Source organism: Macaca fascicularis, chromosome 14 (assembly GCF_037993035.2).
Source record: "Macaca fascicularis isolate 582-1 chromosome 14, T2T-MFA8v1.1".
NCBI classification, from domain to species: Eukaryota; Metazoa; Chordata; class Mammalia; order Primates; family Cercopithecidae; genus Macaca; species Macaca fascicularis.
This window is the reverse complement of record NC_088388.1, coordinates 57,415,119-57,432,125: the sequence shown is the minus strand read 5'-3', so window position 1 is coordinate 57,432,125 and position 17,007 is coordinate 57,415,119. Positions and strand designations below refer to the sequence as shown.

Here is a 17,007-nt window from a genome sequence, read left to right as displayed (position 1 = left end):
TAGCTGGGTGTGGTGGCACGCCTATAGTCCCAGCTACTCAGGAGGTTGAGGCAGGAGAACTGCTTGAACCCAGGAGGCAGAGGTTGCAGTGAGCCGAGATTGTGCCACTGCACTCCAGCCTGGGTGACAGAGCAAGACTCCATCACACACACACACACAAAAAGTAAATGCCAAACTATATTCTGAAAGAATAGTACCATTCTGCATTCCCACCAGCAAGGCGGGGAAATTCCAGTTGTTCCATATCCTTGCCAGTATCTGGACTTGTTAGTTTTAAATGTTGGCCATTCTAGAAAGTATGTAGTGATAGCCTGCGGTGGCCTTAATTTCCATTTTCCTGATGACTAATGATGTTTAGCATCTTTTCATATGCTTATTGACTACTTGTATATCTTCCTATGTGAAGTGTCTGTTCAAGTCTACTGATTATTTTAAAACATGAATTGCCTTATTGCGCTATAGAAGTTGTTTATATATTCTGCATACAAGTCCTCTGTCATATATATTTATTGCAAACATTTTCTCCCTGTCTGTGGCTTGCTTATTTTTTAACAAGCTTTTGATGAGCAAATGTGTTTTATTTTTAGGAACCATTTTACCAGTTTTTAAAAGTGCTTTCTGTGTCTGTGTTCTAAGAATCTTTGACTATCTGCTGGATGGAAGATAGTCCCTTATGTTTTATCCTAGAAGCTTTATAGTTTTGCTTTTAGTTTTAGTTCTACCCTTCTCAAACTAATTTTTGTGTACAGTTTTAGCTAGGGGGTCAAATTTCATTTTCCCTCACATATATCTACTATTGTTCTAGCATTATTTATTAAAAAGACTGTCATTTACCCCTTCGAATTGCTTTGAAATCGCTGTCAAAAATCAACTGACTGTATAAACATGGGTCTATTTCTAGACTCCCAATTTTGTTCTACTCATCTATTTGTTTATCCTTACATCAACACCACATTGCATTAATTACTGTATCTATGTAGTAAATGTTGAAATCAAGTCATGTAAGTCTTGCAACTTTGTTCTTTTTAGGTTATTTTGTCTGTTTCAGGTTTTATGTATCTCCAAATAAATTTTAGAATCATCTCGTCAATTTATAACAAAAAAGCAAGTGTTCTAGATTTCAACTGGGATTGGTTTCAACGTGTAAGTTAATTTGGGGAGAACTGACATCTTAATAGTACCAAATATTCTAAACCATAAACATGGTATATCTCTCCATCTATTTCAGTCTTTTTCAATTTTGCTCAACAACATTTCATGGTTTTGGTATAAATATTTTGCATATATTTTGTTAGTTTTTTCACTGTTTTATGTGTTGTGGCAATTAGTATTTTAAAATTTTATTTCCCAATTGTTCATTGCTAATATATAACAATACAATTTTTATATACAGATCTTGCATCCAGCAACCTCTTTAATTCACTTTTTGTAGATTCCTTGGGATTTTCTATGTATATAAACATGTCATCTGCAAGTACAGACAGTTTTATTCTTCCTTTACAATATATATAATTTTATTTCTTTTAATTGCCTTGCTGTATCAGCTAGAACCTTTTGTACAATATTAAAGAAAACTAGTGAGAGAGAACATCCTTGCCTTTCCCCTAACTTTAGCATGAAAACACTCAATATTTTGCCATTAAGAATGATACTAATTGCTTGGATTTTTTGGTAAAATCTCTTATTATGTAAAAGAAGTTCCCTTTTATTCCTAGTCTGCTGAGGATTTTCTCATGTTTTAGTGTTGAATTTTATCAAATGCTTTTCCCAAAATCATTGAGATGATTATATAGCTTTCTCCTTTATCTATATATAGTGAATTATGTTGGTTGATTTTTGGATGTTAATCCAAACCTGCACTCCTGGAATATACTGCAAACACTTAATTATGATATGCTATTCTTTTATATATTTCTAGATTCAGTTTGCTAATATCGCTTGAAATTTTTATGACTATAATTTATGAGAGATATTGGCTAACAATTTTCTTGTAACATCCTTGTCATTTTTAAGTATCATTATTTGTAAGGCAAACATGCCTTATAAATGAGTTGAGAAATATTCTCAAGAGTTTATGTGTAAGTTTTCTCTTATTTCTTCTTTAAATATTTAGAAGAATTAGACAGTGAAATCATTTGGGAATAAAGTTTTCTTTTTAGGAAAGTTCCTTATTACAGATATGATTTTAAAAATAAATACAGAATGATTCAGATTTTCTATTTTTGTGTAACTGTTTTTGTACTTTTAAAAGAAATTTGACCATTTCATATAAACTTCTCAATGTATTGGCATTAAGTCATTAAGAGCCAGTAAGCCTGAAGATAGATCAACAGAAAGCATCCAATGTAAAGAATAGAAAAAAAGATTAAAAAATGGATAGTGTCTCAGGAATCTATAGAATGATATCAAACTGACTAATATATGAGTAATTGGAGTCTCAGAAAATAAAGGAAAAGATGACAAAACTTCCAAAATGTGGCTAAAGGTACAAATTTACAGATTCATGGAGCTCAGCAAACGCCAAGCAGGATAAATGTGAAGAAGAACATGCTTAGCAATAGCATTGTTAAACTGCTGAAAATCAAAGATAAAGAGATAACCTTGAAAGCATCCAGAGAAAAGTGACACAATACATATAAGCAACGAACATTTCAAACTTCCACAGATACTTCATCAAAAAAATGATCAAAAGTTAAGAAAAAAGGAGAGTATCAGAAATGATAACTATCTGGATAAATACAAGAAATGTTTTCTCTTAATTTCTTGAAAACATACATGACAATTTAAAGCAAAAATTATATCACTATTTTGTGGGGTTTATAATTATGTAGGTGTAATACATGTAACACTTATCGCATAAAGGTAGGGTAAGAGATAAATGGGCCCAAATTAATACATTTGGAATTGAAGCAATACTTGTTATAACCCAACACAATGGGTTGGTTCTCCATAGAGAAAGGATATGCATAGCATAGCCAAACAGCTATAGGCCCTAAGGGGAGCTAAGCAAAAGTCAGGCTTGGGAAGAAAGGGAAGTGATTTAAAGGATTCACTAATACATCTTTGCAACAATGGGAATCTGGTTAAGCCTGTGGTAAAACCTAAGCCTTATACAAAAAGCTCTTGTGTGGGAGTAGAAGTAGGGACAAAATATTCCTTTAGAACAAAAGCATTGTTTATGGGAGCCTATGAATCCAGGCCAGCAACTCGCATTGCAAGCAGCATTAGATCAAATAACAGGTCAAGATTAATGTTAGCACAATTAGTTATTTGTACCTGTATTAGTCTACTATTGCAGTAGTTATTCAACTATGTTTGAGAGGTCCCCACAATCACCCCCAGGTTCGACAAGTCACTGGGAGGATTCACAGGACTTGACACTTATATTTGTACTCATGGCTATGACTTATTACAGTGCAAGGATGCAAAACCCAACCAGCAAAAGGAAAAGGCACTTCAGGCTAAATCCAAGAGAAACCACGAGCAAGCTTCCAAGTGTCTTCTCCCAGGGCAGTTGCAGAGGATGTGCTTAATTCTGCCTGCAATTAGTTGTGACAGCATGTGTGAAATGTTGCCAACTATGGAAGCCCATTGGAGACTCAGCACCCATGGTCACTCAGGCAGCCTCTGCCTAGCACCTACCCAAATCCCAGATTCCCAGAAGGAAAGTAGGTATTCAGCATAAACCATATTGTTTGCACAAATAGTTTAGACACAATTAGCTAAGTTCCCAGAAATGAGCCAAGGGTCAACTTGCAAATAAATAGGTCTTTTGAAGGATAGCAGTTTAGGCCACCTATGTTAACTCTTTTCTGCACAACCACACAACAAACAACTGCAAAAATCTCAGTATCTTGTAACAGCAAGTATTTATTTTTCTCAATTAATTGCAGAGTTTGGTTGTGGTAGGCTAAACTTCAGGTATTAGACTGAATTCAGATCTGTTCCACAAATCTCCACAATTCCAGGACCTGTGGCTTTCTGCAGGCATGCTCTTCTCATGGCAGGTGACAGAAATCGAAGAGAGCAAGCTAAATCATGCAAACACCTCTAAGGTTCTGCTTACATTACACCCTTTTAACATTCCATCAGCCAGAATCACAGCCAAAACCAACATTAGTAGGGTGAGAAAATAGCCTTCAACAGTTCTAGTAGAGAGAACTGCAAAGTCACATGGCAAAGAATATGCATGTACAAATTATTTATAGGAAAGGAATAATTAATTGGAAACAAGAATCCAATCTACCACAGTACCCTAGGAAACTCACCAAACTCAGAGAGCAAACTGAGGTTAGAAGCAGCACATTATCACTTTTGAAAATGAAATGTCTTGGTTTGTTTACTAGTTTATTCCCACACTTATACCCAAAGGAGCCTTGATACAACCAGGAAAACATATGCAATTTTAGTAATATTCTATATACATTTTCAGTAATAATGAAAGTATTAATGGCTAACATTAATAAGTACTTACCATGTGCCAAGAGTGTTACATGCATGATTTCACCTAGCCCTTAGTTGGTGAGACTATTATCCCTATTTTATAGATGAGAAAATGGAGGCCTAGAGACTTGCTGAACACCATAAAGCTTGTAAGTGGTGAAGCCAGAATCTGAATCCAGGCAGCCTAGATCCGAAGTTGTACTTTTAACTATTACAATATTTTAAGGGCTGTGCTTGGGCACATATGCCACATTGCAACGCTTCAATACTGGGATATGGAAGTATGCCACAATTGTGCAAGTACCATCACATTTTCATATGACAGTCAGTTCTCATGGACTCAGAAAGCTAAAATGCAATTTTCAGGAAAAGAAAATTTTTATCCTACTCACTAAAATATCATGAAAACTTAAGTTTTTCCTCACAGAAACATTATCAACATACCAAAGTATTAAATTTCAATGTTATTTAAATGTCAATATTTCTTGTCTTTGAAAAAATGTTTTATGAACACATATCATTTCTCAAAATAATTTTTCAACGTTTCTAAACCACCATACCTTTCTACTTTCTAGCCTAGATAAAGCAACTGCTACATGTACTATCTCCTACAATACTGTAACAACTAGGTTTTCAGTCAAGGAAAAATTATCACAAAAGAAAATGACAAAAATCTATTTTCTTTTCTTTCTTTTTTTTTTTTTTTTTTTTTTTTTTTTGAGACAGAGTCTCATTCCGTCGCCCAGGCTGGAGTGTAGCGGCATGATCTCGGCTCACTGCAACCTCTGCCTCCTGGGTTCAAGCGATTCTCCTGCCTCAGCCTCCTGAGTAGTTGGGACTATAAGCGAGTGCCACCATGCCCAGCTAATTTTTGTATTTTTAGTAGAGACAGGGTTTCGCCATGTTGTCCAGGCTGGTCTCAAACTACTGATTTCAGATGATCCACCCATCTGGGCCTCCCAAAGTGCTGGGATTACAGGTGTGAGCCACCGCGCCTGGCCTGAAAATCTTCTATTTTCATTAAACAAATTCATTCAAGACTGTGTTAAACAATTTTACAATTAGGAGGCTTCTCCATTACAAAGCAAGAATTCCATAATGCAAATATACTTGTATTGCATCTAGAGATTCCAGTCCCTTCCTCCATGGTTATGGGAAGGTACACTTTAATTATGGACATTCATTTCTCTCCAATTGTTTTCTGAGCTTATGAACAATGAAAGCATGATAGCATTTATCAGGAATCGTTAAGGACCTAATGTTAAAAGGCACACTACTGCAATAAGCAGTGGTCTGCCAAGTGTCTCATCAGAAGATGAGCAAATGCTATTGCAGGAGTGAAAGTCGAGTCTATCCAGTAAAGCTGATAAAGGCTTTGTCTTAGGGAATTCAGAGGATTACCGACAGCACAAAACATTATCTAGATGTCCTCAGCATGTGAGAAACAAGATATACATAAGAGAACATTACTGTCCTCAGAATACCATAACCAAACAAAGGTGGAAATGAACAAAAGGACATTGCCAAGTGCCAACTATCTGAAAACAAATCTGAAACAAGTGTAGTGTGATATCTTAATCCAAATATTAACAAAGAGGAGATGCAGACTGCATTTTCCCATAATGTCCAAGGCATTTGGAACCAAGGGACCATTATTTAGGGAAGGAGGAAAGTGCTGAGTTCAAGTGCTTTTACTTTTGTTTTTGTTTTTAACACATCCTCACTTATTCTCTCTGCTAGTTTTCCAAGAGCTCTGCCATTTTTTTGAAAGGTGTGATTACCCTGGCTTTTGAGAAATTCCCAAATCTAAGCATGGGAAAGTTCCTTACAGGACATCAAGGGAGGACAAGCTCTACCCACCTTGCAAGAATTCCTGTTATGGCATTTATAACAAGTAGCCTTCCAGAGTCTGCTTGAATACTTCCAATGATGGGGAGGTGGAAGGTTTGTTATCCATGGCCCAGCCTTTTTCCATTGCTGGTGAATTCTGACTATGGAAAAATTTTTCCTGTTGATGAAACCTACATTCCTAAAATATCAACCAATATTCTCACCATCTCTGTATTCTTGAAATTTCAACCCACTGGTATAGTTCTAGCATCCACAAACAATTCAAATTCCAACTCTTCTGTTCCCTAGTTGATTCACATAGTAAGTTTCATTAATTTGTGACTTGCAGGGGCGGCTGGAAGAGTGGGAGGGGAAAAGTGTGACACGGCAATGGAAAAGGAAATGGAAGACATTTGGTTCACAAGCATATTTTATGTTAGATGCAGTGATAAATACAACTCAAGGCCACAAAACGTGTGTATAATCATACATATGTGAGTATATGTAGATGTACATATATATGTGTAAGAATATGTGAGTATACGTGTATACATGTATATGTGTAAGTAGGTGTGTGCATATGAATGAATATGTGTATAAAATGCCAAGTCAGTCAACAAAAATCTTCAAACTATGTTCAATGAGAAATGCAAACATGGAATTTTATGATATTATTTTTAAGGAGAATATAAAATACAAGAGCTAAGCATCGCAGGAGTTGTTAACACACTAGAGAGGAAAAAGAATTCAATCAGCTTATGTCTACATTATGGTAAAAATATTATCATCTCAAAATACCTAAATCATTATGCTATACTTATTATCTAAACATTTGCTATAAAGTAATGAAGTTCTCAACCACTAAATAAAAATCAATGAATAGATCATGCTACCATGTCCCTTTCTGTAAGTTACTGAGAGGATTCTTGGCAGGGAGGGGTGTAGGCCAGCGATGCTGCACCTCCCTGAGTCTGGTCCAGGATTTACCCTGGCAGTCCCTCTCTGCACTCTGCCTAATTCTAGGCATCACAGAATCAGAAACCAGCGACTCCTCACGAGAAGTCTGGCTACCCTGAGGTGAACACAGCCCCTGCTGGCAGGATGCTCAATTATTAAATAATAGTTAAGATATGTTAATTAGATTTCAAGACAGGAAGGAGAACAAACACATACAGAGAAATATTCTGCAAATGCAGAAACAAACAAGAAAGCAGGGAAGGGGAGCTTTGGGTAAACTTTGTCAGGATATCCAGCTAACAGACCACAATCTAGAACCAATCAAAATGTTATTCAATTCTATTCATGAAAAAGAATAAAACTGTATTCAGAACTAATAAGGTAAAATAATAAACCTATATAAAAAGTTTTTGTTACCATAAATTCAGACAAAAATAACTGAATAATGTAATAATGATCATTTTCTATGTAATACATAGACCCATTCCAAATTGTCTGGTAGAGTACAAAAATTATTAATTTTGATCCTTGGGCCAAATTTGGCATGCCATCTGTTTTGGGGGAAAAAATAGTTGAGTTGGAACATGGCCACACTCATTCATTTGTGGTCTATGGCTGTTTTCACACTACAATGTCAGAGATGAGTAGTTGTGACAGAGACTACTATGGCTCACAAAGCCTAAAATATTTACTATTTGTTCCCTTATAGAAAAAGTTTGCAGACACCTGCCCTACATAATCATCAACCTTAAAATAAACATGTAGGCCACATCACTAAATCGTGCTAGCCTTATAAAGCAGAAAGAACTTTACTTGCTATATAATGCTCGACCTTTGTTACAAACTAACCACAAAAAGACAGATTTGCAAAAAAATGTTCCAGGTGTAGTGAGGGTTTACACTTTGGAGAAATGCAGCAATGATTCTTCCTACCTGTTTTTCCTCCTCGTCATCTGAAGTGTAATTGGCATCACGGACATTTCCCCAGAGTTGGTAACTTTTCAACTTTTCTTCAGTGGACGGATTACTCTTCTCTTCTGTTGTGTTTTCCTCATCACTTTCTGGGTTATTTTTCCATTCTTTCATCATCTCTAATACATTGGTTGGTCTCACAGAAGAAAGTTTATTGCCCTAATATTGACAATCAATTTTTGGTGTTATAAACAGCTTAGATAATTGAGATGATACCTACATCATTTAGCGAGATAGTTTCCCAAATTCAGTAACAGTCACATGGAAAATATTATAATGCTGAATAAATATGAAAACTTCTGATGACCACTGGAGTCCACTCCCTGTACTGACATGGCTCACACCCGTTGCATGATATCACTTGTAACAGGTCCAAGTTAAGAGGGGAAATATTCAGGCTTGAAAGAACAATGCAGCATGCTTGTGCAAAGAACACTACACAGGGCAATTTCCTGGAACCCAAATACCCCCTATAGTGCTGTTCTTAGAAAATTGAGAGGGAGGTTGAAAGAACTAAAGAGGTTGGCCAAAGGCCAGTGGGTCCAGTGCTAAGGAGAAGTCTATACAACATCCAAATATCTAGGGAAAAAAAAAATCTAAATTCAGTCAACTAGTCAAGCACTATGTCTAAGAATATAGGTACTTAATTTGAAATCCCTTACCTGTCTGGAAGATTTAAATATAATGTGGTCATTTGATTATAACTGACTTGGCACAGTGTTCTTATCCCAGCATATGATGATACATACCAAAATTGACCATTTTATATTAACCGTATTTTCCAAAATAGAATACCCTATGTAATGTGCTGAGAAATACATGAATGCAAGCTCAAATAGCTCCTGCTTGATTAGGTGTGTCTTAAATATTTTTGTTCTTACCTCATATTGTTAGAAAAAATTTAGACCAAAAAAATGGATCACATTTAGATTAAAATGAGAAGTTCAGGTGTGGGCACAGCTATGAAGTGATTCTAAATTACTCTGGTATATGGATGTATTGAAATGTTTAGCATCAGTGACATAGAAAACCATGAGACAGGGTATTTTAAGGGTACCTATCTGAATACACTGTTGAGGACTTGTTGAGTTTAATGTATTTGTGGCTAAAGACATAGACAAACACTAAATGTGGAATGCTAATAACTAAATGAGGATCACTATGCAATTAATTCCCTGTGGTTCTTCTCTGTTCCCTTGTTTTAAGAAGCTCAGTACTCCTACCATGTTCATAGCATCCCATTACATCTCACGCTGGTTTTGCACTTGTTCCTCCCTTACCTACTTACTCCTAGAATGCCCTTGCCATTTCTTCCTGCCAGTCCATAGCAAGAGCCTACATTTCCTCGAAGGTTCAATTTAAGATTCATTTCTGTCAGGTATCCCAGAACTCCCAATTATGTAGTCAACTCAAGTGAAAACAGACAGTGGCTCAGCGACAGTAACCATTAAAGAGCTGAAATCATGTAGAATGGTAGATTGTCTCAGAGCACTCATCTGAAGGGGTTCTGCTCTCCAGGGCTCTGCTTGGTCCCTATGATCCATCTCTCCTCTCTTACAACTTCTTGGCCTCATTCTGACCTCTAACTTAATTTTCATAAAATCAGTGACCAGACTCCTAGAATGCAAGTACATACAACTTTGCCTCAACTTGATTCTTTCACTAGCAGAAACTGACAATTTGACACATCTAAGTCTGCAATCCCAGTCCCCAGTGGCTCCTCCCTGAAAAGCTCTCCCCAGGTTAAGTCTTTGGAAACTGTGGTAGTGATTAAGGCTACTTGCCCAACATTTCTTCCTTCTAGGCTCATGGTAGAATTTCACTTCTCTATCCTCTTTGGGATGTGACCATGTGCCTTACTTTGGCCAGTGATTCATGACTGGAAACTGTATGTATCACTTCTGGGTGAAAACTTAAAGAGATAGTATGCAATTAATCATGTTTCCAATTCCTGAACTGGTAATTACAGAAGCATAGAGATGGAGTCTCCCTCAGCTTGGGTTCCTGAGTAAGGACAAAGTGAAACAGAACCTCCTCCTCTCCCCCGAGTCAATTGGCCATGGAAGGTACTAACAGCACTGAGATTTGGATGTCATTTGTTATCACAGCATAATCTAGCTTACCTCGATGTAGATACCAAAGCAAACATTTACATTCTGTAAATCACCTCTAAGAGGCCTTAAAAAGAGTGACTTCATTGCAAAATCATCATGTCCAACAAAGTTATAATTACTACAGAACTCATATGTAACCAATATAATGTGACAGCTCATTTATTTAGGCAGTTCTTGCTCTGCACAGTCCTGATATGCCTGAATTTCAGTTATAATTTACTTAAACAGCATTAGTCCCCCAAGAGCAGAGTTTAAATTTCAGTCAATATGGTATATGAACTAAAACTCCATAAAGTTCAAACTGCACTGCTAGTTCTTCAGTCCACAAAGCAAACAAACGCATATCATGATCAGTGACCAATTTTGTCACTTCTCTCAAAGGCTATTGGTGATCAGACACTGGGCATCTGCTATTCAGTCCACACACAGACAGCAAAGTGTGTAGTTGTGTTGCTTCCTTTTCTCCCAGGGAATTAGCCAACAAAGATGAAAGTGCAGCAAAGAAAATAAAAGTGATATGCTGAAAGTGAAAACCGAATAAAATATGAATGGAGTAATAGAAGAAATCGCTGACTGGGAATGCTGACACTACCACCATTCGACAGAGTATTTGCCAAGGCACAAAAAAGATGCTCCCTCTGTCTTATAAGTTATGTGGTAAGAAGAAGGTAAGTACTATTTAAATGAATTTTAAGTATTTTATTTAAAAAGACACTTTAATTCTCAATATTTCTAACATTCTAAATTACAGTGTACTAAATGAATATCAGCTTTACTTTTGTCTCATTTCCCTATATATTTATAACTAACAGAGAGGTACTAATATTTTGACAAAAATGTAAAGGGCATGAAACAATCATAACTTTTCACATTGATTATTGAGATCTTTTTTTTTTTCAGTTTCAACCTGTTCTGCCATTTTACTGTCCTACACTACTGTACAAAGCAAGGATTGCCTATATTATTTTGAATCAGCATCTCTAGCAATCTTTCAAATGCCTGGTTCACATACACATACACCCAAGAGCTTGGTAGCTGATATTCTACATGTCTAAAGGAGACTGTCTTCATACTTAAATAAATGTTTCTCATTCTATAGAGACTGTGGAGAAAAGCAAAGGATCCAGAATAAGAGTGTTATCCTATTTCCTATGTGGAAAGTTTTAGCTCTTTGCCTCCTATACTCACTTGCAATACCAAGCCTGGACTAGGTGGTATAGAGTCCAGGCTTTCCCTGTTGTCTAGAGTCTATCTGATAACTTACTATACCACCTACTTCTTGCTTGCTAGCAGTTGAAGGATAAATTGTATCACATACTTGGACTAACCAATAATAAGTGGTCCACAACAATGTATCACGAGCCTTCTAGTTCAACAGAAATTACAAATGAAGCAGCCAAACAAAACTGGGGTAGAACTGTTAGGGCAGACACTGTAGATGTATATGTCACTTCACCATCAGAACACTAACCTCTGAACTCCTTTTACTGGCTGCATCTAGGTGATCAAATACTGAACTCATCAATTACAAAATAACAAATGACAAGAAAGCAGTAGCAATAGTTTGATCATCTGAAGCTATCACAGGTAGAGACCCAGCCTTTTGGATAAATTTCCACTTGCTTAACCAACAGATAGTTGAGACTATTCACTTAGTATTGAACAACTAGAAAAATGAAACTCAGGCAAGAGAAGAACTGCTTGAATACTAAGACTTGAATTTAATCCTTTAGTAGACAGGCCCATAATGGAGACCCAATCACATTTCCTCATCTAAAAAATGCTGCCTTTTAAGGGATAGTGCCTATCAGTGCTTTGTAAACAGTAAATACTTAATAAGCACTTTAAAATAAATGAATGAATGACATGTATGAGCTGGGGTGAGATGGTATCAACCCAAATCAGCAAAGCTAAAGGAAACATTCTGGATCTTTAGCATGCAGTCACCATTCTCTGTTTTTGCAAGGAGCTAGAATAGTTTATTTTGTAATGTTCCTAGGAGTAAATTTTTTCAATAGAAAAATGGAACACTTTATTTAAAAACATATAAAAGAATGGCCAACTTCACAAAATAAAATCCAAGTCAAAACAATGTGGTGCCAATTTTCACCTAATAGATAGACAAAAATTTAAGTTTGATATTCCCTGTGTGGGTGAGGGTGTGGGGGAACAAGCACTCTCACTTACTTGCTTTTTATGAGAAGGTAAATTAGCAATAATTGATCAAAATGTAAAATGCACATTCTCTCTGGCCAGTAATTCCACTGTTAAAAATGTATCTTATATAAACTGGCACAGTATGCAAACACATATTTACAAGAACATCTGTTGTACTACGATGTAACAGAAAAGATCTGAAACAATTTAAATATTCACAGGGACTATTTACAAAATAATTTATAGTTTGGAATACAATGTTGGTTTTTAATTTTTAAAAAATTTTTAACTGTTTTTAGGTTCATGGGTACATGAGCAGGTTTCTTATACAGGTAAACTCATGTCACTGGGGTTTGTTGTACAGATTATTTTGTCACCTAGTTACTAAGCCTACTATCCAATAGTTATTTTTTTCCAGTCCTCTCCCTCCTCCCAACCTCAAGTAGTCCCAGTGTCTGTTGTTCCCCTCTTTGTATCCATGAGTTCTCATCATTTAGCTCCCACTTGTAAGTGAGAACATGTGCTATTTGGTTTTCTGTTCCCACATTAGTTTGTTGAAGATAACAGCCTCTAGTTCCAGCCATGTTCCCATAAAAGACATGATCTTATTCTTTTTTATGGCTGCATAGAATTCCATGGTGTATATGTACCACATTTTCTTTATCCAATCTGTCATTTATAGGCATTTAGACTGATTCCATGTCTATGATATTGTGAATAGCACTGCAATGAACATTCATGTGCATATGTGTTTATGGAAGACTGATTTATATTCCTCTGGGTATATACCCAGTAATGGGATTGCTGAGATAAATGGCAGTTCTGTTTTTAGCTCTTTGAGGAATCGCTACACTGCTTCCCACAATGGTTGAACTATTAATAATTTACACTCCACCAACAGTGTATAAGTGTTCCCTTTTCTCCACAACCTCACCAGCATTTGTTATTTTTTTACTTTTTGGTAATAGCCATTCTGACTGGTGTGAGCTGGTATCTCATTGTGGTCTTGATTTGAATTTCTCTAATGATCAGTGATATTGAGCTTTTTTTCATATGCTTGTTGACTGCGTATATGCCCAATCTTGAAAAGCGTCTGTTCATGTCCTTTGCCCACTTTTTAATGAGGTTGTTTTTTTCTTGTGAATTTAAGTTCCTTTTAGACACTGGATATTAGACCTTTGTCAGATGCATAGTTTGCAAATATTTTCTCCCATTCTGTGGGCTGTTTCCTCTGTTGATAGTTTCTTGTACTATACAGAAGCTCTTTAGTTTAATTCAATCCCACTCGTCATTTTTTTGCTTTTGTTGTGATTGCTCTCGGCATCTTCCTCATGAAATCTTTGCTGGTACTTATGTCCAGGATGGTATTGCCTCGATTGTCTTCCAGGGTTTTTTATAGTTTTGGGTTTTACATTTAAGTATTTAATCCACCTTGACCTCATTTTTGTACATGGTGTAAGAAAGGGATCCAGTTTCAATCTTCTGCATATGGCTAGCCAGTTATCCCAGCACCATTTATTGAATAGAAAGTCCTTTCCCCATTGCTTGGTTTTGTCAGCTTTGTTGAAGTTCAGATGGTCACAGGTCTGAGGCCTTATTTCTGGGCTCTCTATTCTGTTCCATTGGTCTATGTGTCTGTTCTTGTACCCATACCATGTTGTTTTGGTTACTGTAGCCCTGTAGTATAGTTTGAAGTTGGGTAGCATGATGCTTCCAGCTTTGTTCTTTTTGCTTCGGATTGCTTTGGCTATTTGGGCTCTCTCTTGGTTCCATATGAACTTTAAAATAGATTTTTCTAGTTCTGCGAAGAATTTCATTGGTAATTTGATAGGAATAGTGTGAATCTGTAAATTGCTTTGGGCAGTATGGTCATTTTAATGATACTGTTTCTTCCAATCCATAAGCATGTAATGTTTTTCTATTTTTTTAAGAAAATCTTCCCTCTATATTAAGTGAAAATAGTTGCATAATATGAACCCATTTGTGTAAAGCATCTAATAAAAATATACAGAATGTTTTTTAAAGCATACGTAAAAGACTTAATGATGGTTATCTTTAGTGAGAGGGAATGAGAGAATGGGAGGAGAAAGCAAGTTATTTTTCCCATTTTGTTTACTCACTTAACCATGGATAATCTCAATTATTACCTTAATTTATTTTATTATTATTTTTTGTTGTTGTAGAGGAGTCTCACTATGTTGCCCAAGCTGGTGTTGAACTCCTGGATTCTAGTGATCCCTCTGCCTCAGCCTCCCAAAGTGCTGAGATTACAGGTGTGAGCCACTGTGCCCAGCCTTGACTATATTACCTTTTACCTTTACATGACTAATAATCAATGTAAATTATAGCAAGAAAAGATATGATGTAAGTTTTAGATACCCAAAGAGGACTGAAAGCACCCAATAAAATCACCAAACTGTCCTGAAGTGTTTCAGTGAGTCCAAGGGAGCAGAATGTCACGATAATAAGTAAAGCAGTCAACTGTGTACCACTTTCATGTTTTTCCTAACAAAATCACCTCAGTGATTTTTTTTTTCCAGAAGTATAGTAACTATGTGGTAGATAAGGCTTTGGTATTAATATTCCTATTCTTCAGGAGAAAATGGTTTGAGAAATTAATGAATTTACCCTTATTCCAGAAGTGCATTTCCAACTGCCTGCCAAGAATTTCTAGTGAGAGGTATAGCTGAGCCTTCCACTTCGTGTATTCTAAACCACACAACTACAAAACAAGAAAACTAGAAAACAAACAATAACTTGCATCCATACACCTAGTTTTCCTCCATCTTGTCTTCCTGCCTCCTATCACCTGAGGTGACTGCTATCCAAAATCTTGTGATTAACATTCCTTTGCTTTCATTTTATGTATATATTTTATCACAACCATGTGTATTCAAAAAGGAATATTGACCAGGTGAGGTGGTTCAAGCTTGTAATCCTAGCACTTTGGGAGGATGAGGCCAGAGGATCACTTGAGCTCAGGAGTTTGAGATCAGCCTGGACAATATAGGGATACCCCTGCTTTACAAAAATATTTTTTTTAATTAGCTGGACATGATGGTGCATGCCTGTAATCTCAAATACTCAGGAGGCTAAGGCAGAAGGATCGCTTGAGCCCAGGAGTTAGAGGCTGAAGCGGGCATGCCAGCCTGGGTAACAGGGCAAGGCCCTGTCTGGAAAAAAAAAAAAGTGGGGAGGAATATTTTTTGTTTTAGTTGTTTTAACTTGATAAAAAGGGTTTCATTCCTTGGGACTTACTTTTTTCCACTCAAAATCACATTGCTGAGACCACTTGGACATTGTTGAGAGGGAAACAAATGAATATTTACTCCTATATTACATCATATTTAAAAGTATTTTAAGAAATCATGCTTACATGTTTTTTAATTGTATAAACATATATTTTATATACATATTTCAAGTGTGTGTATATATATATAATTGAAATTGTTCTTGCTCTGTTGCCCAGGCTAGAGTGCAGTGGCACAATCATGGTTCACTGTGGCCTCGATCTCCTGGGCTAAAATGATCCTCCCACCTCAGTCTCACAAATAGCTGAGACTATAGTCTACATGTGCACCACCACCACACCTGGCTATTTTTTTTTCTAACTATAGAGATGGGGTCTTGTTATGTTGTCCAGGCTGGTCTTGAACTTTGGGGCTTAAGTGACTCTCCTGCTTAGGCCTCCCAAAGTGCTGGGATTACAGATGTGAGCCACCCTGCTGCCCTTTTTAAAATTTATTTACATTTATAGAGTACAAGTGTAATTTTGTTACATGCATACATTGCATAGTGGTGAAGTGAGGTCTTTTAATGTAACCATCACCTAAATAATGTACATTGTCCCTATTAAATAATTTCTTATCACCCACTCCCTTCTACTCTCTCACCCTTCCAAGTCTCCATTGTCTATCATTCCACTCTACGTCTATGTGTACACATTATTTAGCTCCCACTTATATGTGAGAATATGTAGTATCTGTTTGTGTCTAACTTGTTTCATCTAAGATAATGGTCTCCAGTTCTATCCACATTGCTGCAAAAGACATGGTTTCATTCTTTTTTATGGCTGATTAGTATTTCATTGTGTATATATGCCACATTTTCTTTATCCAATCATCCACTGATGAACACTTAGGTTGATTCCATATCTCTGCTACTGTGAATAGTGCCGTGGTGAACATATGGGTGTAGGTATCTTTTTATTAATATATAATGACTTATTTTACTTTGGGTAGATACTTAGTGGTGGGACTGCTTGATTTAATGCTAGTTCTATTTTTAGTTCTTTGAGAAATATCCATACTCTTTTCCACAGAGGTTGTACTAATTTTCTTCCCACCAACAGTGTATGAGTTCCCTTTTCTCCATATCCTCACCAACATCTTTTATTTTTTGTCTTTTTAATAATACCCATTCTGAATGGTGTAAGACAGTGTCTTATTGTGGTTTAAATTTCTATTTCTCTGATAATTAGTGATGTTGAGCATTTTAATTCTGTGAAAAATGACAGTGGTACTTTGATAGGGAT

At 36.3% G+C, this 17,007-nt stretch overlaps 1 protein-coding gene across 6 annotated transcripts in view; it reads right to left on the bottom strand.

Moving 5' to 3' along the window:
* The window catches only part of STK33 (serine/threonine kinase 33), a 213,532-nt gene that overhangs the window by 7,289 nt on the left and 189,236 nt on the right, over nt 1–17,007 (bottom strand). For 5 of the 6 annotated variants that reach the window (XR_012423415.1, XM_065528598.2, XM_065528600.2 and 2 more), the window contains one exon: nt 8,164–8,361. The exons of the other annotated variant lie outside the window; for it this stretch is intronic. Coding sequence is in view for 4 of the 5 variants with exons in the window: in XM_065528598.2 (XP_065384670.1) it covers nt 8,164–8,361 (198 nt within the window). In the remaining variant the exon portion in view is untranslated. The remainder of the gene's footprint in view (nt 1–8,163; nt 8,362–17,007) is intronic. 6 annotated transcript variants of the gene reach the window in all.